The following is a 27,886-nucleotide window of genomic DNA, read 5'->3' as shown; positions in this document are numbered from 1 at the left end:
GTGAGTCACTCGGAGGGAAGGTATCATACAGAGGCCCCAGAGGAAGAGTTGACTCTAAAATGCCACACAGAGGGGTCTCCTCTGAGCAGCTGACTAGTCCCTCCAGAGACTAGGAACCTGCGACCCTCATGAGCCAAATCGGGCCCACTGCTTCTCTGCATTTATCTGGCTTTCATGCCCGAACAGTAGAGCTGAATATTTGCAACAGAGACATGACTGACTCTAAAACTCAAAATATTTACTAGCTGGCATTTTATAGATAAAGGTTGCTGATTCTGGCTCTGGAGAACAGGCCTGGAAGTTGAGTGTGCATATATACATGTGTGTGTTTGTGTGTGTTTGTGTGTGTGTGTGTGTGTGTGTGTATGATTTAAAAATCAGCAATACTGGGGCGCCTGAGTGGCTCAGTGGGTTGAAGCCTCTGCCTTCGGCTCAGGTCATGATCTCAGGCCCTGGGATCGAGGCCCACATGGGACTCTTTGCTCAGCAGGGAGGCTGCTTCCTCCTCTCTGCCTGCCTCTCTGCCTGTTTGTGATCTCTCTCTCTCTGTCAAATAAATAAATAAAATCCTTATAAAAATAAATACATAAATAAAATAAAAATCAGCAGTACTACTAACACCTTTCATTTACATAGCATCTTTATCTTCTCTAAGTACTTTCAAACATATGCCTGCAGTTTACTTTGAACAATTAGTTTAGCGTCTGATCAGGCAGAGAAGAGCTCCGCTAAGGTGAAGATGACATGACCGGGTTGAGGGGAGAGGGTCCGTCCCTGAATGATCAGTGATGGAGACAGTTTCCTTTCAAGTCTCTGACAGCTTATGTACACTGGGATCTTATACATAGCAGATGGTTGAAAATTCAAGACTTCTAGATTGTGTCAAGTGTAATCCTTGGTTTTACACAACTCTCTAGTCTGTTGAAAAGCACATCTGTGTCAAAGAAAGGACTTGGAAAGAAAGCTATGCAAAACATGGGATCGAATTCTAGAATCATGGAGAGCCAATGAGATACAGAGAACACATGTGAGCCTGGGCACTGTGGATATGTTCTTCTTGTCTTTATATATTTTTCTCTTTAGCACCCCGACTTTCCTTCAGGAAACCACAGCTCTTTAACTCTCAGTCTGTGGGATTCAGGTGGGGCTCGCCCAACCACTAACTCTGTGGTGGGTACATGGTCCTGGCCTGGCTACTGGAGAGACTGTCCCTCTTACCACAGTGACCGATTTAGGGACAGATATGTGACCCAGCCCCGCCAATGCAAATTAGCCCTTAGACTTTTGCTGGAACTGTTGGAGACAAAGCTCTCTCTCAGATCACAGGGACTAAGGATTATGTAAGCTGGGAGCTGCTAGGGGGCCATCTTTGCTACCACATGGAGAGATCATACCTAAGAATCAAGCCAAGAATAAGCAGAGCCAAGAGATTGCAGGAGACGCTGAGAGAGGAAAAGAGCGAGAGACGGAGAAAAGGAGAAGGGGAGGGAGAGAGAAACTGAATTCTCAGAACACAATTTAGGCTTAGAACCAAATTTGCCCAAAGGAATGTTCTGGGTTTTTCATGTACATCAGCCAGTAAACTATCCTTTGTTGTGAACTAGTGTGACTTGGGTTTCTGTCACATGAAGCTGGAAGAGTCCTGATGGAGACACTGAGAACTTTTTCTATGGATAATAACCTTCACCAGTAGTGACTTCATTTCAGTTGTGCATGTAAGCACATATACACAGCTCAAAGAAATGTCTCCCATCAACATCAGTTGCAGAGCAGGGCAGGGCAGGACCCAAACCATACCAGTGAACCATTCCTAAATTCCAGTCCAAGGATGGGATTCCATCACTAAGCTTGCCTAAGATGTTTCTGAGTTTTGTTAAGGGAGTCTTATTTTACAACAATAAGGCTGGACAATATTTTTGTCTCAGTAGCATTCATCATATCAGCCTTCCAGGGATTGGTCAAAAATATCATTTGTTGAGGTTGTGTTCTACGTCATTCACATACTTTGGGGCCAACTTCAAACTCCAATGAATTATGTGTATCAGGTTTCTTCTTATTCAAACATTTTCCCTTCTTTTTTTATTCCCAAGATAGAGGCCTCTGCCTGCAGGACTTTAAAAAATTTGCCAAGGAGTTGTTCTGTGATGTTTATGTATTAAATAAACAACATTTCCCATCAGATGCTTTTACCTGTAGGAACAGCTCAAGTGCCATAAGTTTATAGTTTCTAAGTTGAATTACTCACCAGTTGTGTAATTCAGCAAAGGCAGCTTTGATCTTCTTCACCGAACTATCCACTTCCTCCTTGATCATGACACGATATCTCGTTAGAGACACAGTGCAGCGCTGCAAATCCTTCACCGATTTCTCAATGTTTGGGCCTAAAAGTAATGTCATGGAAACAATGTTAAATTGAACACTTAATCTTTTTACATCTGAGCTAAACAACGACAACAACAAAAGCAGCTATCTCCCCTACCCCTAATAAAAAGAGAGAGATTTATCTTTTGTTTCTCAATGGGGGAAAAAAAAAGTTCCGTCTAGAAGAGGTTTGTGTGTTTATAACCCAGAGTTGTAAAAATCCACAGTGGGTGACTGGTGTGGCCCCTGGGACTGCTGGGATTTGACCAGGGGCTCTGTGGGTGGGCCAGTTGGGGCACCCATGCCTCCTTTGTGCTTTGGAAAGAGGCTGTGGTCATGATGTTCTATTGCAAACTCCAGTTTCATAGAATCTGATATGTCTGAAGACTGTTTGTGTGCTGCTGGCTCTCACCACTCTGCGTGGTTAAAAGCCAGCAGGGCTTTTGGATGAAGAAAAGGCCATGGAGCTTGGGAGAGGTACAAATGAGCTCGAGAGAGGAGGGAGCTCTGGTGCCAGGTATGCTGGCTCCCGCCCCAGCGGTCCTGAGCCAGCCCTGTAATTAGAGCAGCAGCACTTAGAGCTGCTCGAAGGCTGCCAGTCTCGCCTGATTTCCTGAAACCGTCACCAAGGTACACAGATAGGGCAGAGCAAGTGGGCCAATTGTACTGATCCCAACAAGGCCATGTTTCTTAGAAGAAAGAACTCTCCCTCAAGAGAAGTAAGAAAGTCTATCAAACCAAAGCCAAGGAAATCAGATACAACCGAGGCTGAATGTGAAGAATATCATGGATTTCATCCTCTGGGAACCAGAAAGGAAGCGATTTAGCCCCTTTCGTGTTTAATACCAGTTCAGTGTAAAGTGTGACAAAGCTCAAAAATTAGTAAAAACATAGTGTGTCAAATATAAAATCCTCTTTCGGGGTTACAGTGTCTCTGCAAGTTCTAGCACAGAACTGAGGTTCTGTGAGGAAGGTCACATCTGAAGAAGACGGGTCAGCCTCTAGAATCATCTTCATTCAGGGTAAGGGAAGAACTTGCGGGCCAGGGAATCAGTCGGCATTCCCTCTGCTAAAAGGGCTCCCGCGTTACCATTTGCTTCATCAAACACGAGGGTAGAAAGCACTCGTGGTGCCAATTTGTCCATGTCTATGAAGAGCGGAATGGCCACAGGGGCAGAGAAAGGAGAGGTGATTCCTCGTGAACATTCGAGACCTTTGGTTCACATGGGAGGAATCACATCTACTTTTCAATCTATGTGGGTCACCGAGAGAAATGCAACTACATGTGCATCTCTTTTCACTAAGCAGCATCCTTTTGGAATGTTCTAGCATTCTGGCACTTCTCCGGGGGTGCAAAATGTGTTGAATCATTTGTGCAAAAGAAATCACTTTACCTCTTTTCTTTGCCAGCTCATCTGGCTTTATTTCAAGATGAGCTGCGGGGGTATTGGACTTAACAGGAGATGTTTTTGCCTTAGGCTTGCTTGGGTTACAAGGCTGCTCAGCTGACCACTGTAGGCCATCTGACCCCTCTGGTGTTCCATGTATAGGTTTGGGGTTCCCATCTAAGGATAGTTTCTGTTGCAGTGGTCTGTTGCCTTCTGTAAGAAAACACCAAATAATGACTGTGAAGTGATACACTGAGAACACTGATGAGAAAGTGATGGGGAAATGCCAAGAGTTTTGTTTTTGTTTCCATGTTGGCAATAATGCCCTTCGTTGCAAACAGTGAAGAAACTGCTTTAATAGAATCTCTAGAAGATTTGAGGATATCCTAGAAATAGAGCCTTGCACTGGGAGTTGGAAGACCTGGGTGGGCGTTTTGGCTCTGGTAGTCACTTACACGGTGGCCCTGGGCCAGCCACCTCACATCTCAGCCCTGGTTTCCTCACTCATGATGAAGGTTATTAGGAGACGAAGAGGGTTTTGGTTTTTTTTCTCTCCTCATTCAGTAAAGGTATAAGCATCTTTAAGTACGGTTTCATATTGAGGCTATAAAAATGCAGCCTTCCTATCTCCAAGTGCTATATTAATGTCTTGTGGTATTTTATTCTGAATTAATGAAGGCAGAAGAGTGATTGGAGATAGGGCAAGAATGAAGTCACAACAGGTACCATCATCATTTCACTTAATTTATTATGGAGGGATTAAATCAGGAAACATAATATCTCTACTATATTTAAAATCTAGGGAGTCAAATTCTCTCTAGAGCTTTAAAAGATGTGGCAATAAATTAGCAGCACATTGCTCTCAGCATCTTTTAAAGGTAGGTTTCTATTTAGTTATTGCTGGAGTGAATTAAATGGCACCTTAGTGGCCGGAAAAGGAAATGTATCACCCTTAACATCTTACTCACAACTAGAGAGAGCTTTGGATGTAAAAAAAAAAGGAAGCCGGTGTGCTACTGAAGGCCAGGTTCTTGGAGAAAGTTGAGTGTAGTAGAGAGAGGGCAGGTGGGGATCCAGGATCCCATGTTCTGAGCCTGTGTCCTGGGCAAGCTTGTAGGAATGACTTCACGTTTCTGGCTGCCTGTGGCTCACACTCAAACAGAGCACAGCACTGTCTCTATGAACCCCAGCCCCTTTGCGCCCTGCCTCCCTTCTCTCTACTCCCAGGGTACCTCATAAAAATTTACTGCATTATATTCGAACACAAGACTTATGTGTCTGCCCCTCACCCCTGCCTTGAGAAGGCTAGAACTCCCTTAAGTCTGATTCATTTCTGAAGCACTGGTACTTGGGTCTGGCTCGATAGTTATCTGTAAACTTGTGACTGAATTGAAGTACTCATAAAATGATTTCATAGGAAAATGAAGAGCCTTTCTTAACAATTTTCCACAAATATTATGGAGACTATACTTGGAAGGTGCAAAGGACTATCGCCTGTGTCCTAGTCAGTCTGATTTTAGACATTTACGAGAAGTGTAAATTTGACTTTCGTTGAATCCATCATTCATAACTTATACATCAAGAAAGCACAGGGGTGGCTGGGTGGCTGTCTGTTGAGTGTCTGACTCCTGATTTTGGCTCAGGTCATAATCTCAGGGTCATGAGACTGAGCCCTGCATTAGGCTTCAGACTGAGCAGGGAATATGCTTGAATTCTCCCTCTCCCTCTGCCCCTTCCCACCATGCTCCTTCTCTCTAAAATAAATAAACAAATAAATCTTAAAAAAAAAAAAAAAAAGAAAAGAAGAAAGAAAACACAGCATACAGTTTATGGGCTGAATGATGAGTACTCTCTAAAGGGAAATTACAATACACAGTGAAATGTTCAACAAAGGTAGTGAACAAATTAAGTACTGAAAACAGCATTTCCTCCAGTGGTGAAACAGATTTAAATGGTAGGATGCGATTTTATCGCTAGGGATACTGACATGGAACTTTAGGGCAGTGGTTGTCAAGATTTAGTGAGGTCGAGATCTCCCTTAGTACTTGTTACAAATGCAGATTCCCAGACAACACCTCCAGGGATTCTGATTCAGCAGTGGGCCCAGGATCCTACCTGCCAGGTGGTTCTGCTGGGGTGAAGATGGATGGCTAAAGCAGCTCTACTGCTTAAGATGAAAAACTGATTTTTTGATGAGTCAGTGAATGTTTTGTTAAAATAGTGATTAAGTACAGGCTGAATACAACTCACCCCCTCTCTAAATCATAGTGAAGATTCAGCCTGGATGAAATATTATAAATTGAGAATCTAAAGTAGAGATCGCTGTGCACAGTGTAGTAAATTAGTCTTATTCTTGAAAATAAGGGGGTTTATATTATAGCCTAACGGAAATAATGACCTTAGAATGAAGGGAAAGCATTATTCTGTTGGATGCATAAGAATTTTAAATGGAAGGCAAGCATGCAAATGAGCATGGGTTCATTAACCTAGAGCTGAAAATATTTTGTGTCTCAGAGAACTGGTATGTGGGCTATTGGTTCATTTCATCATTCATCCAACAAAAATTCATTGAGAAATATGAATAGCAGGGTTTTCTTTTTTTTAGGGTCCTGAAAAGCTGTCTTATTGGTGGAAATCACTGCACACTGGAAAGATCTGAAATTCTCAAAGATGGCTTGGATATATTTGCACATTAGCTGTACAGATCTGTCTCCAAATATAGTAAAACTCTGAGGCGCTTTCAGAAGAAAGCTGGTGGAAGTTATTCATCTACAACAGAGTTAGGCTCATCTTAACCACAAATCCTGATATTTCTAGCAACAGAATAATGGGGGTTCTTTCCTGGATAGAGCGATTTCCCTCTAACATTATGGCCAGAAGTACCATCAGTTCTCTATCTTTCTGGAGTCTAGTTATAAACTTCAACAGACTGCAGCTGACTCAGATTTGATTCCTATCTCTGTCCAATAAGGTAGCCACTAGCTACACTAAACACTTGAAATATGGCTTGACTAAATTGAGATGTGCTGTAAGTGTAAAATATACACTGAGATTTGAAGTCTTAGTACAAAAAAAAAGAATTAAAAATATTACTTTGATAATTTAAAAAATACTGATATGTCAAAATAATATTTTGTGTGTATTAAGTTGGAAAAAATATATTAACCAATCTAATTCATCTGTTTCTTTTTACCTTTTTAATGTGGCTACTAGGAATGTTATTTATCTATTTATTTTGCTACTAGAAATTTTAAAATTATACATGTAGCTCACATTATATTTCTACTGGGTAGCACTACTATAAATCAGAAGGAGCATGAGATTATTGATCTAAAATCTGCCATCACTACTAATTTATGTTCTAGACTAAAAGAGTACTGACTTTAGTGAAACCTTAAAATAGCCACTGCATTTCTACATGAGAAAAGCGGTGACAGAGTTATGTATGTCTTGTTCAACACTATGTGCTTGGTGCCTATTAAGTACATGGTGACTACTGAACGAATGAATGAACACATGAAGGAATGAATGAATGAATGAATCAGCATTACTTTGGTACTTTCCGCACCGGGGACCTTCCTGTTATAGGGAGTCTAGTTTGATATGCGTCTCTGGCTGTGTCTTTATCCAATATTCATCAAATACTTGAATCAAAGTAGTTATATCTTGGACACACCTCATCTGCTCACATTTCAATAAATACTATATGCATTTTAATTTATATACATTTTAATTTAATCCTAAAATGGCTCCTACAAGGGTAAATGTTTTTGAATTTAACTATTACCTGAGCCTTCCCTTTATTAAAAATACTTATCAAATCCCAACATCGATGGTATATATCTTCCTGAGTACCATTCTGATTTCTAACTCAACAGATACATAAGGAGTGCCCAGTTAAGTGCTAACCCTGGCTTACTCATAGGAGATAAATGGGACAGGCTCACTGCCCTTAACAACTAATATGTAAAATGTGAAAAAGTAACAGACCATAGCAGTAAATCTGAGTTCACCTTTCCCCACTGAATTATGCTGGCACCTTTGTTGAAAATCCATTGACTATATACGTGTGGTCTATTTTTGGACTGCATTCTATTCCACTGATGTACTTACCTATCCTCCCCTCTAACACCACACTTTTTTACTGCAACTACATAATGAGTCTTAATATCAGATAATGCATGTCCTCCAACTCTGCTCTTCTTTTTCAGGATTGTTTTGGCTAACTTAGGTCCTTTGCATTTCAATGTAAATTGAAGAATCAGCTCATTTTTACAAAAACAATCAGTGTATTTCTAAAGAAAATTTGATGGGATTTTGATTGGGCTCGAGCTGAATCTCTAATTTGATTTGGAAATATTTAGTATCTTAACAATATTGCATACTTTGATCTTCGAACATGATACATCATGCCATTTCTTTAGCTACTCTTTAATTGGCCTCAGCACTGTTTTACAGTTCATAGTGTCTTAGGCATCTTTAGTTAAATTTATTCCTGGGTATTTTAGATGTTGTAGGCTATTGTATATAATGTTTTTAAAAACTTCATTCGCCAATTGTTGGCTGCTAGAATGCAGATATACAACTGCCTTTTTATATATTTAGCTACCTTGCTAATTTTCTTTTTTTTTTTTGTCTTTGTAGGTTTTAAAAATTTTTCTATGTAGGCAATAATGGCATCTGTAAATACAGTCTAGCATCTTTCTTTCCAGTCTTTCCTTGCCTTATTAAACTGGTTAGGAACCCTAGTACAATGCAGAATAATACAATCTTGATCTTAGTCAAACTGTATCCAATACTTATTATTAAATATGATATTAATGGTACAGCAGGTTTTTCATATGTTTATTAGGAAATTCTCTGTATTCCTAGTTTTCTGGGAGTTTTTCTTATTTTGCCAAGTGATTTTATTTGGCCTCACTTATTGAGATGATCATATTTTATTAGCATAGCAAATTACATTAATCGGTTTTGACCTGTTAAGCCAAAGTTGCATTCTTGGGAAAAAGCACATTCGGTCATAGTGCATTATCTTTTTATAAAAAGATAGAATTGCTTACTCCAACCTGCTAATATTTTGTGGAATATTCTGCTTCTTCAATCATGAGTGATATTGTTCTGCTTCTAATGATTAATCTTTCTCTTCACTGTAGGTCATATTTGATTGCGTCTTGTGTGGATTTATTTTACACAGCAAAACAGAAACTGTGGTGGTTGTTTTTTGTTAACAGTACCAAAAAAACCAAAATCATCATCTTGGGAGAAATAAAGACTAGGATTCAGAGATTTTCATAATATATATATAATCATGTATGTGTTCAGACTTGAAAGTTTCTGAAAACTCTTTTTTCTTGTTAGATTTTACTTTCCAGTGAAAGCTTCATGTATTTATAACCAGACTGAAGGAAGTATACATGGAATTCAAATCTAAGTTTAAGAAATGTGTTATATATAAGAGCAGGTCTAAAAAAATAATTTTAACCCATTAAGTTCCTATTATACACAGTAAAACACCAACTCCTATACATAGTAAAACAGTTGCCTGATGATTAATATGGTATTATGAAGAAAACTGGAAAGGAGGGGCACCTGGGTGGCTCAGTGGGTTGGGCCTCTGCCTTCAGCTAGGGTCATGATCCCAGGGTCCTGGAATCGAGCCCCAAATCGGGCTCTCTGCTCTGTGGGGAGCCTGCTTCCCTTCCTCTCTCTTTCTGCCTTCCTTTTTGCCTACTTGTGATCTTCAAAAAAAATTAAAAAAAAAAGAAAAAAGAAAAAACCGGAAAGGAAACAAAATCTAATTTTGTTATAAAATTCTGCCTAAAATTGCTAATGTCTGTGTTACTAAAAACGTGTTACATTCACTTAAAAGTAATTAAGTCAATATGTTAGTGTTTAATGATACCTGATAATAATAATAGTTCTTTGATCATAATCTTAGTGTTCTTAAGTACTCACAAAAAGAGAAATGCAAATGGAAATGAAACATCTTAAAGTATGCTATTGCCCTACTAATCAGTTTTACAAATAGAAACAATGTGATAAGCACAATCTTTCTGGACAGCAATATATTAAGAATTTCAGAAATATTCATACTCTTTGAACCTTAAAATACCATTTCTAAGAAAATATGCCAAGGAAATCATAGTTGTTTATAAAGATTTATACATGGGAAATGTTCACTAGAGCACTATTTACAAGAGCAAACAAATAGAAACAATCCACATGGACAACAGTTTGGGAATAATTAAAAATACGTCAAATTCATAAAAACACAAGGTGGCCATTAAAATCATGTTTTTAAAGAAACGAGGTAATGTTTATAATGTCACCTTAAGTAAAAAGAATACAAAAGTTCACATGCTATCTAATAGGATATTTGCTTTTAAAAGTCCCATACATCTGTGCAGTTAAGAAATTCTGAAATTAAATTTAACAGTGGTTGTTTTGGGGAGGGAGGATTTTTGATCTCTTAAGACTTGCTTCATTTTTCAAATTTCTTCATTAGTATAAATTTCTTTTAAAATAAGAAATACAAAGTTCATAATTGTCCTTAAAAAGCAGCACAGTGACTTAACAAAATTTAACCTACACTTCTTTACATATTCTATCACTAATACTTCAACAGAAAAAGGCTTGTTTGAGCACCTCTAATGTCCAGTTACTGTTTCAGGCCCCAGAACTACAAGGGTGATCAAAGACAGATGTGCTCTCAGTCTTTCCAGAACTTTCTGGGTGTTACGAAGACATATAAATCAAATGGCCACACAAACAAATGTGGAATTACAACTGTGGTAAGTGTTATGAAAGAGAAGTGCATAGTGGTCTGAAATCTGTCACTGGCGTAGCTGACTTCACGCTAGCAATTCCCCAGCCACCCCCTCCGTCACTTGAAAGTCCATGAACTAACGGATCAGGTAAGGAGGCCAATCAGTGCAGTCCAGCAAAGAAGGCTTTTGAGGCAGGAGGAAGCATCGTGTGCCAGTTACGAAGTTACTGTCTCTTGGTTCAAATCTCCCCTTCTTTGCCTCACTTTGTGCTGCTGGAGGTGGTGGCCCTGTTTTGCCTGCTGGCAGAATGTTAGCTTTAGCGGGGGAGGGCCGTGAGGTGACCATGCAGGGCTAAAAGGGCAGGCGTACGCCTCTCTTCCACGTCTGGGTCTTTGCTATGCTTGTTCGTCACAGGAGCTCCCAGCCGCACCCTGGCCGCGTTCTCCGGTTGCTCCAGTCCCGTGACTCTGAGCAGTGCCAGTCTGCCTACGCCCTCTGGCAATGGTAACGGTCTACAGAACAGCCTGGTCCTGGCTCCGCAAGGTTTTGTTGTTGTTTGGTCACCACGAGGCTGTGTGTTCCTCTGAGGGCCACATACCTTTGACGGGATCAGAATCTCAGTCTTGGACTGGATGGCTCTTGATTGTCCAACCTTCCTGGAGACAGTAACTGCTCTCTTGCGTGTCTGGATCCCTCAGAGTCTTCACTTATCCCTTTTAGTAATTAACCACCTCCTGGTGTTTCTAGTGCTTTAGTAATTCTCTGTATTACCTTCCTCCCATTCAAATAAACTGTGGTTTCTGTCTCCAGACTTGAACCTGACTGATTCACGCAGCCAGCATGAGGGACTGCGAGAGGACCAGGATGGCCGAGTAGAGACAGTGAGAAAGAGTAGGTCATATAACGAGGCTGGAGCGACACACAGGGGCCAGATCATGCGGAACCTGCAGGCCACGGTGAGACTTTTGATTTTTATCTTAAGAGTTCAGAGTTGTGGTTTTGAAAAGATTTCAGGATACGGACTGACTTAGAGGGGAACCATGTAAATGCTAGGAAACTAATAGGATGATGGCTTTGGTGGGAAGGCGCAGGTAGAGATAGTGAGAAATGGAAGAATTCTAGTAATATTTGGAAAAGAAAATCAACAGGACTTGTTGATGGATTGGATGTGGAAGGTGAGAGAGGAGAAGATGTCGGGACTGATGCCTAGATTGCCGGCTGGCACATTAAGTAGAGAGGACACCAAGATCAGGAACACTGTAAGAAAGCTGAGACGGGGACGGAGATCCTGAGTTTGCTTGAAGCACGTTGTCGAAGTGCTTTGAACTGTTAGAGTGAAAATGTCAAGTTTAAGAGCCTGGAAGACAGAGAGTTGCCTGGACTGGGAAGACGAACTTGTGAGCCAGCTTACATAATTAAAACTCGGGCACGGCTGAAACGATCTCAGAAGATGGTATGGTTTTCTATGAGGAAGGACTTGGAACCAACCAAGCCTTGTCAAGCTCTACCGGTTAACAGCCAAGTAGAGAACAGTGACCCTCAAAGGAAACAGAGGAGCAATGAAGATGGAGGGGAAATCAGGAGTGTCATGTCCCAGGCCCCGAAAAGACGACACAGAGTAGTTATAGACAAAGTGATCAACAGCACTGAATGTTGCAGAAGGAAAAAAAGATGAAGGATTGAAAATGCCTGCTAGACTCAATACAGGGAAGCCATATTGATTCCCTTAGTGGGAGCAATGTCTTCAGCTAGACGGGGCTGTAAGGCACGATGAGTAGGCTGATAACCAAGAGGTAGAAGTGAAGACCTAGAGATAGTGAGTAAAGATAAGTCTTTCAAATGTTGCAGAATGATGTTCTAGTGATGATGCCCCAAGAAAACTCTTCACAGGACAGTGACAGGTGCCCCTGGATCTGCATGTTCCACCATTCTTCTGTCACTGCTCGACAGCGGAATGAGCAGAGAGTCAGAGCAACCCGTAACTTTGAAACGGAGACCCGGACACACAGGTTTATTTCGAAGACACAGTGTCAGTCAGTTCTGCCTTCTCGTAACTTCTTTATCAAAGACAGATGGACTTTATTATTTCAAATCCTATGAAACTTCATCAATTCAGTGGGCAAAAGGCTCGTAACTTTTCAGATTGGAAAGAAACCTTTTGGTTTTATTTATGTGAACTTTCAAGGTCTCATATGTCATTAATACCTTTACAGGTTTATTTATATTAACAGATAATAGATAATAGGGGTGCTGGGGTGGCTCACTGGGTTCAGTGTCTGCCTTCGGCTCGGGTCATGACCCTGGGATCCTGGGATCGAGCCCCCCACCAGGCTCCCTGCTTGGCGGGGCGTTTGCTTCTCCTCCTCCCTCTGTCCCTCTTTTCTTTCATGCTCTTTTTCTCAAAAAGACAAATACAATTTTAAAGAAAAAGATAATAGATAATAAAGTCAATGTGCTGAGCTGTCAATGGCACAGGTGGATGGGTTCCCTTCATTTATTTCACTGCAAAACAGGTTCAATTCTCATTGCATTGGGATAGAGCCATTTAAATCTTTGTTCGAAAATTTTTTAAAAAATTGGCTTTTCGGGAGGCCTTTTGTTCTTTGCAAGGAGTGCATTCCATTCAGTTAGGTCTGCTTGTAAGGGAAATCCCCTAACAAAGTACGGAGGGGAAGTTAGGAAGGTATCAGCTCTTGAGGGAGGAGTCGTTTTGTGTTTCTGCTGCAGGCTTGCAGCAAAAGGCGTTTGCAAATGAGAAGGGAATGGAGACAGCTCTGGATTTCACTCTACCCAGGTGACAGAAAAATACCCGAGGGGTTTTGCATTTCCTGTGCCCTGGTGTCTTTTCTGCCGCTTCGTTACCCAGAGAAAGGAAGCAGCGGTCCCAGTCCCGGAAGATGCGGTCGCAGGCCTCCCCTGGCTACTAGAACAGCTCGGACACGGTGCTGCTGGGAGCCTAGGGGGCGGCTGAACAGCTCCCAACTACACCAGGAGCTAACCTTACGTATTCAGATGCTAAAAGAATAATTAAGGAGGGGTGACAGTCACGATAAACCTGCTTTAAAGTGTAAACTTCCCAAAATGCCTGTTCTTAGAACAGGACCCAAGATCAGCTGTATAGATTAATAAAGTGCGGCATCTTTAATTTTAAAAAAAGGGTAAAAACCTATGATTATAAGTCTGCGAGGGTTTCAGCTCAAGTCCTTAATTAAGGTTTAAATAAAACATGGGCTGCTCAGGCCACGGCAAGCTGGCGTGAGAGAACGCGCTTCGGGGCGTCTGGGCCTCGGCCCCCGTGTCTCCTCTTCAATGACTCGCCTGACATTATGGCTTTCTCTCACATCGCCGTGCACGCCCTCGACCCCTGGCCTGGTCTCTCTCCTGCTCACTGTCCCCATGGCTTTTATGACAATCCAGAATTCTCTCGGTAACTTAGCTGTGTTCTGGTTTATCAGGTATCTCTTCTCCTCCCTTCAAATATGTACACAAACCCCACGAGGGCAGAGACTGTGTTGTCCTGTTCACTTCCTCTAGAAGAATTCCTGACCCACGGCAGGGCGCTTAAAAAGGCTCACGAGGCAGATAAATGATTTGTGGCTTTACCCCGTGCCAGATGCTGTGCGAATCACCACCGCTGCCCACATGCTCTTGTGAAGTGAAGTTCTATTTTCTATTTTGCAGGTGAGGTCACTGAGACGCAGACTGGTTAACCTGTGCGGGGTCACACACCTAGTAAGCGACCAGGCCAAGACTTGAATCCAAACACCCTCAGGGATAAATTAAAGCCTGGTTCTTCGCTACAACCTGACACTGCTTCCGTTTGAGAGCGGGCTCTGCTGAAATCCTGGAATATACACACTTGGCTTTACTGTTAACGTTCTAGGCAAGCTGCTTTCATCTTGTTGATCTTTTCTAATCCCCTGGTCCAATATAGGGCTTAGAGAAGCCGGGGAGATAATCTTGAGGCTAGGACCAACAGCAGCATTAAAAAAAAAAAAAAAGCCTGGTTGAAAATCCTATAGGGAACCTCACAGCGTAAAAATACTGTGAAATAGTCTGGTGAGATGTGTGTGTATGTGTGTGTGTGTGTGTGTGTTTAACAAGAAGCACAGATGAGAGATAAACAGTCAACTTTTGAAAATAACAGGACCCTTTCTGTCGCATTTGCTTCAGTTCACTCTGAGAATGAGAAAGCAGTTCTGTGCCAGGCCCACAGCAAAACAGAGAATCCGCCTTGTCCCGGCAAAAACGACAGGGCTGCTCCTGGTCTTGGATACAAACCTCCCGGGTTGCAGAGGTCAGTGAACACAGCGTGGAGCCTTCTACTGGAGACAGGTAACAAGTAACAGGGGAGCTGCGTCCCCGGGACGCTTCCCGAGATGAGGGGACAAAAAGGAAGCGGGCCAGCCAGCAAGACAGGCTATCGCCAAGGAAAGCCCTGCCCCCGAAGTTTCTGTCACTGGAGCCAGCTGGTGGCCCATAATCTTGCTCCTTTCCTATTCGGTGGGAATTGTGTCCAGTGGGAAGAGGATGACAGAGAAATCCCAAATCTTGTTCAGGCCTACACGGTGATAAGCACCTAAATATCTCAGCAACCGGGAGCCTTGGGGAAAGTAGAGCAGGAAGTATACTTAGGAAATTCGAGCCCCTAAAGTCATAATGTGCTTTAGACATTTAGATGGGCCTCAGGATTAAAAATGATCCTTGGCATTACTTTTGGTAAAAATAAATCTTAATCTACTCCTTGTCTGACTTTGTACTTGGACGCAGAATGATCTTGATTGGATTATGTAAAAGATCTAATTTGAGCTGTTATTAAAAATTCTGAAATACAGAAAAAAAACTACTCCATGGCTTAAAGAAGTAATTTTGTACTAAGTTTAAATCAAGCTCCCAAACTTGCAAGCCACAGGCTGACAGGCAGCGTTGTCCCACACGACGGTGCTATATTTACAGCCTGAAACGATGATGCTTTCTGTGGCGGGTTTTCATGTAGGAAGTCACACCAACACCCCTGGACCACCTGGATACATCTTCGAGCTCACTTCTCCCCTCCCAGAAAATGATTCTGTTTAAAATTTTTTAAAAAGAGAGGGATCTTGAGTGTCAAGGTGTTATAAAAAGATAAAACATGCGTTGCACGTGTTCACAGCCCACCGCTCAGCTGGGCAGTCGGGGCAAGCTTCCCTGAGCCAGTTTCATTATTGGAGAGATTGATAAACGCTCCGCTGCCAAGCAGCCTGGAGATTTCTTTTCCGCTCATACTTCGAACCCACTCAAGTACAGAATATCATTATATGGCTTTGTTATGATCCCTTTTTCCTAATTTTTCAATTATACATCTTTTCGGAGTCAGGAAGCCCGTGGTTTCAGCGGCAGTTCTCCAATGCATGCATTAAATCGCACAGACCTGAGTCAGGCTTTTGCAAAGCAGTAGGAGTTACCCCAGGGGGTGTGGGTTCTCTTCTTGTCTTCTCAACCCAGGGTGGGGGCGTGGGTAGGGGGCTTTGGCTTCCTCCAGTTCAGTGAGGGGATGGTGTTAAAGGGTCACTGCCTACCTTTCCAGTTCCAAGGCTCTGCTCATAATAGGCTGCAGACCGTCCAAGACCTAACACTCGTCTGTGAAATACCTGGTTCGAGGCCTTGGGATGCGTATTTCAAAGCCGCACCACTGTCTTTGTGAAGGAAAACCTAACCAGTTACAAACTCACTTTTAAATGTATGATCATAGCACGTGAGCCATTGATGAGTTCATGGTCAACCAGGACTCCCTTCCTTTTGCAAAAATATCTAATGACCTTCCAAGATCATCACTTATTCTTTAACAAGAAAATTGACGTGATGCATGGATTTGTACTGAACCAGCAACATTAACTGGTAATACTGACGTACTTCAACACCTTTGTGCCAAACCTAACAAAACCAAAAGGATCCTGGGATGGCTTTTTGTGCAGTAAAGGAGGCTTCACAGAAAGTTTCATGTGAGAGTCGACAAAAGCCGCCTCATACAGAGAACTCCTCTCGTGCATACTTAACTTTCAAGGCGGCTAACCACTGTGACATGAAGCGCTTCAATATTGAATTTGTCCTAATGCCATATACTTGACAGAGCTACCGAAATTGTTTTAGAAAAGAAGGTATAAATTATAAGTAAATAAACGAATATACGTGCTAGGCTTTTAGTCTGTGATTGATATCAAAATGGCAACTTGAGTAATTAGATTTTGAAAGTAATTCATGGGAAAGCAATAACAAGCCAGGCTGGGAATCTGCCACCCAATTATTTCATTTCTTTCTCCTGCCCTTACTATAAATCAAAACATCCTCAAAATCGTAGGCCTGGTAAAAAACGAATTTAAGAATTCCTGGAAAATTGCGATTCCAAATGGAAATGAGCTGCTGTTGTTTGTTTGGTTTTAAGGAAGCGCAGTTCTGGGAGGCTCTCCTGATTTACTGCTCGCTGTCTATCGAGATAGGCAATGTGTTTGTGGAAGAAAATCAGTGCTTGTTGAGCAAACTACAAATGCCCTAGCGTTGTTACACGGCCCGTGAGTTATTTAATGCTTCCCCACCGGAGCCCTGGTTTGGTACCCGTCAGCGTGAGATGGTCTGTTTGCCTTTGTCTCTTGCCGGACTCAGTTCTTCTTGGCAGGGCCCCTCTTGATCATTTTTGGCTGATCCGAGAGGACAGTACTGCCCCACAGACCACAGAGGGTGTGGAGTCCTGTCCTTTCTACTTCGTTTTAACCCTCCAAAGCCCTCTACCACCTCGAGGCTATGGATCCTTCAATAACCGTGATGCCCACCGAAGCTTTCCCGGATCACTCACAGATGCAGCTAGCCCCTCTCCTCCCCAAACTGTAAACTCGGTCCTCTCTTCCGGAATAACAGTAAGCGACTCCCTCAGGGCCTCAAGCGTATCATATCCTTCCGGGAATTTCCAGGGCAGAAAAGCACAGGGCTTAGCCTGGAAAAGGAGTCTGGAGAGTCGCTGAGTCCATCAGTGAAAGATTCTGTAACTAGAAGAAGGACTGTAGGGATTACCCGGTGGTGGGGTCCTGGCTAGGGGACCTGCCAGGTGTTTGGAATTAGGAGGCATTTTTAAAAAAATGTGTGGGTGGGGGAGGGGCCTACATCTATAGTTCAGTAACTTACTGTCACAGGAATCCTGCACAATAAAGCACTGCCTCGTGTCCCAATGGGTTTCTCAGGTCCTCTTGGATGCTTTTATACACACTAAGTAGTTTTTGTACAATCCTCCTATGGATTTCCAGGATTTAATATGGGGTAAATTAAGAAAAAACTGTACTTTACGGTGTGTGGAACTGACCAAAAGCTTTGCACTGTCTGGAAAGTCTCACAGCCAATGACACGTGTGGTCATGGAATCTGACTTGACAACCAGCGTCCCCGCGTCAGCCTGCCTTTGTAGTAGCTGCTTTCGGAGTGATTCTAGGTCTGTATACAAACATGTTTATTTTGCTCTTGCTTCACGTGTCAAATATCAAAAAAAAAAAAACCAACAAACTAGTGTCCACAATGTCCCGTTGACCATTGTTTTATTTTAAGTGCAAAGTGATTCATTTTAAGTGGGTGTGAATATCTGACCATTTTATAAAAGTCCTCTAGTTTAGCTGTTCCTGATTTCTTATATTTTTTGCTTTACTGAAGTTCCATTTCTAGATAGACAACATTATCTCTGATTTTTATTTTAGGATTTGTTATAAAAGTGGAGCATTCTGTTAGTGCTGAGACCACTGATCTAGTACATTCTGGGATGGTGTCCTTATTTTACAGAAAGGAAATGGGACACTAGAGATGAAATGATGCACCCGAGGTCATACATTTGATTAAAAAGTAGCCTTTTGTAGATTAATTGAGATATAGCTCTAGCACAAATAATTAACATTCCAGATTCTAACACCCTGGAAGATTACGTTCTCTTGCGTAATACGAAATACCAGCAGTTAAAATAATTTGATCTAACCTTTAATAACATTTGTTGTTATCATCAATTATTCCTCCCTTATCCCAGCAAAGGTTCTTGAAAGAAAATTCTTTTAACTGAGATTTCTGTTTTCCTGATGACCCTAATATAGACTAGAACTATGTTCTTTGGCCAAAATTATCCTTTGATTTAGTGCAGGGCTACACTGAGCTTTCTCCTTCGGCCCCTAATACCCCCCGACCCTGTTCCCGCAGAAGACGTTTGAGTCCTTGTTGGAAGGAAGCCCTTTCTCTTCCAACAGTATCATAGCGGCCACCACTGCCTCTGTGGGTTCCCTCTGCCTCCTTCTCTTCTGTGTCTTCCTAAGCAACTTTATATAAGAATTACTGACCTGTGACCCCGCGGAGTGCCTTTGAAGGTTCCTCGAGTATCGAGATCTTTTTCTCACGAGGGACAAGGACTGGCTTTTCACTGGCGGAATCTGTGGACGAGCTGTCTTTCTCACAGCCATTCACGTGGCCGTTTTGTATCTGGGGCGGCAGCGGCTGCGGGGGCCCGGCCTCGGGCCTCTCTGCCTTGTCCTTCGTAGCATCTTTATTGCCTTGATGCTGCTTGGACTTGCTTCTTTTTCTTTTGTTGTTCTAGAATGAGAAACAAATGAGAAGTCAATATTATTCTGCTCAGGCCCTTGAGTTAGAAGGTGAACCTGAGAGATCAAAATAAAATGTGTTAACTTATTTGCTCTCTGGCCCTTCTAATTGAATGTGGGGAAACACCTACGTCTTTACTGACCACCCATGTAGACATAAATCTCTTTTTTTTCCTCACAGTAAGTTGTGTAAACTTTTAACTCATGGACCCAGTAAACAAAAGAAATTCCCCTAGAAGGGAAAAACAGCAGGGAATGGCTTAAAAGCCGAAATATTATTTGAGCAAACCAAAGCCTGATGTATGTGAAGGGGAATACAGTAGAACCTTGTGAGAACTGCTTTGAAACAGCCTGAATTCAGACGGCGCGCCACTGGAGAAGCCTCATGTTCCTTACAGAGATGATGGCGCCAGCTGGGAGGCAAGGAGGACTCTAGGGGGCTGGTCGTCTGAGGGAGGACAGGAGCTCGAGGGCGACAATCAGTACGAAAAAGGCCACAAGGCCTTGCAAAATGAGGAAGTGGAAGGCATGTCCCAAAGTCCAAGTTGGGTCTCTGAGCTAAGCCCGGATCAGCCAGGGGATTCCTGGACGTGCTGCCCTAGGGCATGGGGCGCAAGGCGGCCACGGGTCCCATGGTCATCCCGGGAGTATTTCAACGGAGGCACCCAACTGCGATAAAGTCAGGCCAAAATGCTCTGCGTCCACCCTGGGTTTGGACTGCGCAGCTGGAATACTGGACCTCTCACGGCTAGTCAAACAGCATGACCAGGCCTCACTTTACACCCAATCCTGCATCTTAGGCCATCAAAATCGTTTTGGACCCTGGTGATCACGATAGGGCAGGTTTTACTGTCCCTCTCCTAAAATGCCCTAATGGTCAATATATAATAACATAGAGGAAATTAAGAAGATGTTCCCAATTCCGTGGAACGCTTTCCTTGACTTCGGTTCTGTACCCACAGGGGGCTCCGTGGAGTTAACATTCAGGCCTGACCCCTCAGCCCGGACCCCTGTCCCCGCCCCGCTGCAGCAGGAGCTCCCCGCTGGACACCAGCCTGGCTTTGTTCTCCAGCACATATGAAAGGAAAAAAATAAAAGGGAACAGTTTTCTCTTAATTCTCCTCCCAGCTCCTCTTCTTTCCCTTTGAAACCACAATCACAGCCCCGAGGGAGGGCTCCTCCAGCCCAGAGAAGCCATTCCCAGGATGAAGGGGAGGGCTGGCCGCCCAAATTCCCACCCAGGCTCCGAGTCTGCTGGGCTGGGGAGACCATTTTCTCAATGAGCCTCTAAGATGCGGACTCTACGGCTGCTGTTCCCCGATTCACATCAGAGAAACTCGATACCTCAACCACACATCTGGCATGTTTCCACAGACGTGTCAATATTGCCTTTCTATCACTTGCGAATCGTCACCTGGCACAGACTTCAGGGAAGCCATGAATGGAGTTAAGCAGAGATTGTCAAAGGGGCTGACTCAAGAAGGTTAAAAAAAAAAAAAAAAAAAAAGGGAAAGAAAAAAATATCTCGTAATTCTTCCTATTTCCATGAATCTAGGGGGTGAAAGAAAGAGGAAGGGTAATTTCAGTCATCTCAAGATTTTAGGAAAGTAATGCTGCTTTCTGTTTGCTTACAACCTGTTTTGCAGGCGTGCGATCTTCCCTCGGTGGGGAAGGGTGGGCTGGCCTGTTATATTGTGGGATACCCAAAACACAAGGCCCGACTGCAAAATAACGGGCGTGGGGGGAGCAGCTACTTTGGAAGGAGAATAGGACTTTTTGTGAAAGTCATCCAGCAGGTCGCAGGCCCCAAACAAGGGTGGCACACCATATGGGAGCTGGTGTGCTTCTACAGATGCTCACAGATCAGGCGGGCCCGTGCTGGACCCCGAGGGCCACGGGGTTCCCGGGCACATCTCATGTGCGCCCAGAAGCCCCACTCCTTGTGACTAGCCAGGGGAGCAAAAGGACCCGAACTGGGCAGAGTAAAACCTCCTTATCTGCGCTCTCGAAGAAAGGCTTTTTCCAGAAGAGAAAACAGGTCCCTAACTTACTATGACTTCAAGGTATGTTCTTTCTTCTTCTTTTGTTAAAGATCAAATTTAGAACTCGGCAAAAAAAGAAAAAAAAAATGTATCTCAGGGTAGCCTTGGACAGATTCTTACAGTTGGGAGAGCATGAGAAAATATATTTAGAGCTTTTTAAGTATCCTTAAAACACTCCCTAATTTTTTCCTTTGTGCTATGGAATATGTTCAGGCAAGTTAACGTCTTGAATCCTTTGAATTCCCCGTCTGGGCTCCCCTTAATACTTGAAAAAAGAAGAAGTCGGGGACTTCCACGGCACACCTGGTGGTTCAAAACACTCGAACAGGAAACAAGGGCATTAGCAGTGAGGCTGGCTGGTAACTGAGGAGAGCCTGCAAATTGCAAACCTTCTGTTTATACATTATCAACCTATTTGGAAGAGGCATGAAATTGGTAACCTTGTTTAAATGGTAACCACCATGAAGGTTTTGACTAGAGATGTTATTAATTTACAATCGATATTCATCTTACCTTCTTTTTCCCCGTCATATTCCATTCTTTTAGAACTTGGACTGCACTGCCTAGACAAAGACAAAGAACCTTCAACACGGATTCACATAATAAATCACCGCACAAAATTCACCTCTGTCTTTCCATCCTGGCAGCGATTTTTTTTTTTTTTTTGGCTTTTCAATTTGTTTTGATACATCCTACCTTAATAAAAATGCCAGTTTCATTTTTTATTTCCAGATTTTCATTTAATTCACTGCATGATGTTGGTTTTATCAAAGTATTAAAGCCTCACTACATGAAGCTTACCTTTGTATCATTATGTTGTCTTACAGAAAATGAAATATATATCGAGAATGTTCTGTCAGCTGTGTTGCCATAGGTGGAATTAAAATTGTTCTGTTTGATATATGAATCAAAATACCTGTAATCTTCCAGACCAAACATGGGATTTGGAATATTATTAACCAAGTGAATCGAAGCTTCTTGTGTGGCCCTTCCTGCCCTTTCCCTGCCTTTCACCCACTACAGTCCCAGTTTGCAGCTCGGTAAAGAGGAGAGACTGACTATCTGATGTTAGTTTCACGCTTGTCACCTCGCAAAGGGACGGGACGGGCTCTTCCCGAAGGCAGGCTTCCGCCTGGAAACAAAAAAGTAGTTCGTCGAATGACAAGCTGATTCCAGGTTTTCACTTTCATATGTGAAACTTACGTTCACATACCTATGTGGCCATGCACAGGCTCAGAGAGGAAAAGCCTAACCTGATTAAGTTGTAAAATATTTTAAAAGACTGATCAGCTATGGTCACTGTCTCCACGTGGCCTAACGAATTCTCCACTCATTCCATTTGGGCGGGGCGTCATTTCAACACTAAGTTATTGGTAATGCGTACATGGGTTGTTTTCATATAAATAGGTACTTCTTTTTTTTTTTTTTAAGATTTTATTTATTTATAGGATAGAGATCACAAGGAAGCAGAGAGGCAGGTAGAGAAAGAGAGAGAGGCGGGAAGCAGGCTCTCTGCTCAGCAGGGCTTGATCCCAGGATCCTGAGATCATGACCTGAGCCAAAGGCAGAGGCTTAACCCACTGAGCCACCCAGGCGCCCCTAAATAGGCGCTTCTAAAAGAGTAGCTCTTAAATGTATTCTTTTAACAATTTTAAGCCTTCTCGTACAATCTCATTATACTAATAGTTCTCTACGATGAGTGTGTTGGCTAAACAAAGATGAACTTCAGGCTGGTCTTTATAACAAAATTTCAAATTAGTTGAGTCCCAATTATTGAGTCCACTGTCACTGTTAGATAAGCAGAAGGCCATATTGCTTTGACTAATGTTTAAACAGGCTAATTATTCCTATCTATTCAAAGTTTCCAATTCAATGCCCCTCTTAGGCTTTCTGAGTTACATGTACTTGAAATAATACGACGGCACTTAAAAGTAAGCTATAATTCAGACTTTTTATTAACTGAGCTGGTCTCTCTCTCATTTGCCCAGAGAATTAATGTTTCACCATATTTTCCTTTTGGAAAAGGAAAGTCACTTTCATTAGGCTTCTTGGTTAGTCAATCCAGGCTAATAATCATTAGGGTAGTTCTTACTTACAGCTACATTTCAGTTTTCCAAATAAAATTAAATTTTAAGAAAGTGTCAAGTACTGTTCTTTTTAATCAGAGAAAGGAGGTGAGTCGTCTACTGCTTAAAGTGCAATATTCAATTATTCCCCGAATTTTCCTATTTTGACATAAATTCTATTTGCAATTTGGACAATGAGCTGTTAGACAGTAATTCTGAAGGAGAAATACTCATGTTCACAGCAAATTTTGAAACCGTTATTACTAAATTTTAATTATACTGAAACTGCTCAGAGCTTTTGAAGCCACTTGGAAACAGTGCTTTTAATATGCCTCATTAGTGATTCCTAACAAATATTTTTGAATCTCAGTGGTTTTTAAACAAGTTTCCCAACTGGTCCCCAACCAAAGTCATACGAGGTTTCTCAGCAATTAATGAGTTACTCTAACGAGATCTCAACACTGATGAGGTGACAATTTCAAGGACAAGCAAGGTGCGTTACTTAGATACAAATGGATCTGGTGACTTTCTTTCAGTTCCTGGGCATCTGTGCGTTTCATCAGGGCCACTTTGTAATAAAAACTTCCATGATGGGGAATGTGGGGGCTTCAACCCAAGTGAGGGTGGGGAGGAGTGGGGATAATAACCTTTTTCCTTTCCTTAAGCTTTTTTCCATGCAAGTGATGTTGGCAAGTGAATCTTGAGAGTTTATTGGAGCCAGGATGTGCAGATTTCCAAAACTTTTTTTCTTGAGACAAACTGCGCCAAATGCTGCAAATTAAGTGAATATCAGATTCTCTACTATTTGTTCCTTACGACTCAAAATTGTGTATCTGCTCGTTCATGAGGCAGAAAAAAAAAAAAAAAATTTACTCACTATGGGTCTACCTGCAGGTCTACTTTGAATGACAATCATTTTTAAATTCAACTGGGACCCTAAACCTTGATTGTGGATATCAGAATGTGAGAGTGTATCAGGATCTTGCCTGAAATGTCTTGTAAACCTTGGGAAAATTATTCTATTCGTAGGAAAATAAGTAAATCAAGCCATCCTTAACAAATCAAGTATAAGCAGGATATACCTGAGAAATGGACTGACGGGTCTTCCCTGACCACATTTATCAGATATGTTTAGCTGGTCCATATTTATGACAGAGAAACTAACACCAGAATGGAAGACACATGGTAACGAAGGACAAGCAGGAGATCTTTGTTCATACATGGAACGTGCTCAAAGAGGAGAGGAAAATCTCCCCATAATTTGCAGAAAATATAAGGGAGGAGGCCACAAGTTTATAAGATAAACATATTCCTGAGACTTTAGATTCAATAATGTCACTTTTAGACAGCACAAATGCTCTATAGGTAGATAAGATGAATAGATATTCCAATTAAGTAGGCAATCTCAAAATAAAAAACGAAGGGTATTACAGAATAAACCAGTCCTCTCAGACTGTGTAAGCATCAAGTGCAAGGACAGCAGTCAATCAGGCTGTGGAGAACTGTGCTGGCTGAGGAGTTGAGGAGGCCTTCCGGATCCGGAAGTGCAGTACCCTCCACGAACAAGGACACCATCAAGTAAAGGACATGTTTATAACAAACTGGAAAGACTGATGGATGATGGAATTAATATCATTATAACAGGTAGCTTTTGGAAACTAACTACAATCTTCTTCTTCTTCTTCTTCTTTTTTTTTTTAATGAAGGAAAAAGAAATCCCAAATCCTGCTCTTACTGAGTATGTAGATGTGTTTTTAGACCTTAGCATATTTTGAGGGTGCCTGGGTGGCTCAGTGGGTTAAGCCGCTACCTTCGGCTCAGGTCATGATCTCAGGGTCCTGGGATCGAGACCCACATCGGGCTCTCTGCTCAGTGGGGAGCCTGCTTCCCACTCTCTCTCTCTCTGCCTCTCTGCCTCCTTGTGATCTCTGTCAAATAAATACATAAATAAATAAATAAAGTCTTAAAAAAAAAAAGCTTAGCATATTTTTATGAGAATTAAAATATTAGGAACGAATTGTTATTGAATGCATTTGGGGGAAAAAAATTCAATGCATTGAGAAGACACAGAAGAGTTAGGGGTCACGCAGACTTACCATCCACGAAGGCTTGCACTGCTTTATCTACGTTAAAGTCAAACTGTTGTAGCACCAGGACGATTTCATTATTGCTTTTGTTGGGAACAACTGATCGAACTGCATAGATCTATAAAGAAAAAGAAAAGAAAAAGAAAGATAAATACTTTAAATATCGTTCACCCATGAATCTCTCATTGGGATAGAACTGTAACTGTTAGAAAGGCCTTGCAAAGCCAACTGGTCTCTCTTCGTGCCATTAGGCGGACTCGGGCATTTCAGACCTGTGAAGATTCATCCTAGTAATCACCTCGATACCTTTTTTATTTATGTACACATTTTCACAAAGAGCTCCTTGTGGGGACCCTAGTAGTAAGTGTGAAAAGCCAGCTCTGGTCTTGCGATCCGCCTTGCCCCCAGCCCACCCACCCCAGCCCACCCCCAAGACTACAGATGCGTACAAGATGTGTTTTCAGTGAAGACACAGATTGTTTTCTGTCTCCGGCCCTCCTCTCCACTGGCTCGGGGGCTATCTTTGGAAAACTGACAGAAGCAGCCTCATGCCTCAGCTTCTCTTATCTGCACAGTGGAAACAGTCATCTCAAGGCTCACACAAGTGTGTTGTAAAACTCCATTAATGTTTACAGAGATATAAAAACGTGGGGCATTGTACTTTTGAAATGGCAAGCTTAGCACATTTCTGAAAATCAAACATTCAAAACATTGTAAAAGTAAATACCTATATGAGGGCTAAGGATTTCCACAGGTTAAGTTGATAATAAAATTTTAATGGCCATATGTATTTCTTAATCAAATTTAGCACATGTTCTTTACTAACAGAACTGGTTGACCTCTATCCCACAGAACTTGGAATTATTACAGGATGAACTACTTATTTGAGCAAAACTGAGCTCACCCAGCTTTCTTTTCTTTTCTTTTTTTTTTTTTTAAGATTTTATTTATTTATTCGACACAGAGAGACAGCGAGAGAGGGAACACAAGCAGGGGGAGTGGGAGAGGGAGAAGCAGGCTTCCTGCTGAGCAGGGAGCCTTACCGGGGGCTCTATCCCAGGATCCCAGGGCTCAATCTCAGGATCCCGGGATCATGACCTGGTCCAAAGGCAGGTGCTTAACAACTGAGCCACCCAGGCACCCCTTCACCCAGTTTTCTATGGTGGGGATTTCCTTAGCTTCTAGTGATAGATTCTAGAGTCTGCGTTGTGCCAAGGTCACATGGTATCCATAACAGTGATCACGAAAGGGCTGCAGAATCCTGACATGTTTTCATCAATGGTTCAAGTGTGGTTCAATGGGGCTTTGGAATTACATACAGTTTACTGTAATCAAATCCAGGAGTGATGGATTATATGGGTATGATATGTGCAGTGTGACTCGAGTGACCAGAACGTTTGGTTAAGCAGTGTAGCCTGTTTTCTAATTACGTCAGAAAACGGGCAGCCTATTTCACACAGATCTGTACACAGAAGTATTTAGATTATTATGAGCAAACAGCACAAGCTATGAGTATCTAACTTAGAGAGGTCTGACACTACTGATCAGAAAACTGGTTTTGAAACTTGACATTCATAAATGCCACATGTGGCTTTTACCGAGGACTCTAATATTTGTATGTATGTGACTCAAGATTCCTTTAATTTTTTTTTCTGTTCTCACCTTTTAGGATTCTTAGCTTTTTAGCTTACACATTAAAAAAGTTAACTTCTTCAGATATAAGTTCTTTCTCACTTTTTCTCCTTTCCCTCTTTAAAGATCCATTCAGTGAATATTTTTTTGAATGCCTATTGTATGACAAGGCACCAACCTTCCTGGAACTTAGAGACTAAAGAGGGATGTATACATTGATCAAATGATCACACAAGTGAATACATACTTCTACATTGTGATTAATGCCATACTGTCATATAACAGGGTGACTTGACATTACATATGCATGCTAACATCTGAAAGACAAGTGAGAAGAGATGGGTAGGAGGTAAGGGGAAAAGCATTTTAGGTAGAGGGAACAGCATGACTGAGGACAGAGGCCCAGATGAGGAAGGAGTAGCTGGAGGGGAGGGGAGGTGGGTGGCTGTGGTTGAGGCTTTCATAACAGAGGATGAGGCCAGTTGTGGGCAGGGACTAAATCATGCAGGGCCTACAAGGCCATGCAAAGGATTTAGGTCTTATGGGCATCCCTCAACCATCCTTTCTTTCTTTTCTTTTCTTTTTTTAAAAAATATTTTATTTATTTATTTGAGAGAGAGAGAGTGAGAGAGAACATGAGAGAGGAGAGGGTCAGAGAAGCAGGCTCCCTGCCTGAGCCGGAAGCCCATGTGAGACTCAATCCCAGGACCCTGGGATCATGACCTGAGCCCAATGCAGTTGCTTAACCAACTGAGCCACCCAGGCACCCAACCATCCCTTTCTTCTTCATTGGGTTAGAAAAATAGCTTTCTCACTCTATTTCTCTCTAATTGTGTAAGTTAAGGTATTCAGTACATTGATTTGCTAATTTATATCCTGAGAGATGATTAGCAACACAGCATTAGCTAACACCTCTATTCTGTCACATAATCACCATTTCTTTTTTG

The 27,886-nt window shown here is 42.1% G+C and overlaps 1 protein-coding gene across 3 annotated transcripts in view; it reads right to left on the bottom strand.

Annotated features, from left to right (window-relative positions):
* Positions 1-27,886, bottom strand: part of SPATS2L (spermatogenesis associated serine rich 2 like) — a 96,165-nt gene that overhangs the window by 34,544 nt on the left and 33,735 nt on the right. For 2 of the 3 annotated variants that reach the window (XM_032354353.1, XM_032354352.1), the window contains 5 exons: positions 25,317-25,425; positions 21,668-21,717; positions 18,855-19,104; positions 3,756-3,962; positions 2,246-2,381 (listed from right to left, as the gene is read on the bottom strand). In XM_032354353.1, coding sequence (XP_032210244.1) covers positions 2,246-2,381; positions 3,756-3,962; positions 18,855-19,104; positions 21,668-21,717; positions 25,317-25,425 — 752 coding nt within the window. The remainder of the gene's footprint in view (positions 1-2,245; positions 2,382-3,755; positions 3,963-18,854; positions 19,105-21,667; positions 21,718-25,316; positions 25,426-27,886) is intronic. The other variant, XM_032354355.1, reaches the window with a different exon arrangement.

Source organism: Mustela erminea, chromosome 8 (genome assembly GCF_009829155.1).
Source record: "Mustela erminea isolate mMusErm1 chromosome 8, mMusErm1.Pri, whole genome shotgun sequence".
Taxonomy (NCBI): Eukaryota; Metazoa; Chordata; class Mammalia; order Carnivora; family Mustelidae; genus Mustela; species Mustela erminea.
Note: the sequence above shows the minus strand (reverse complement) of the source record. Positions and strands in the feature narration are given on the sequence as shown.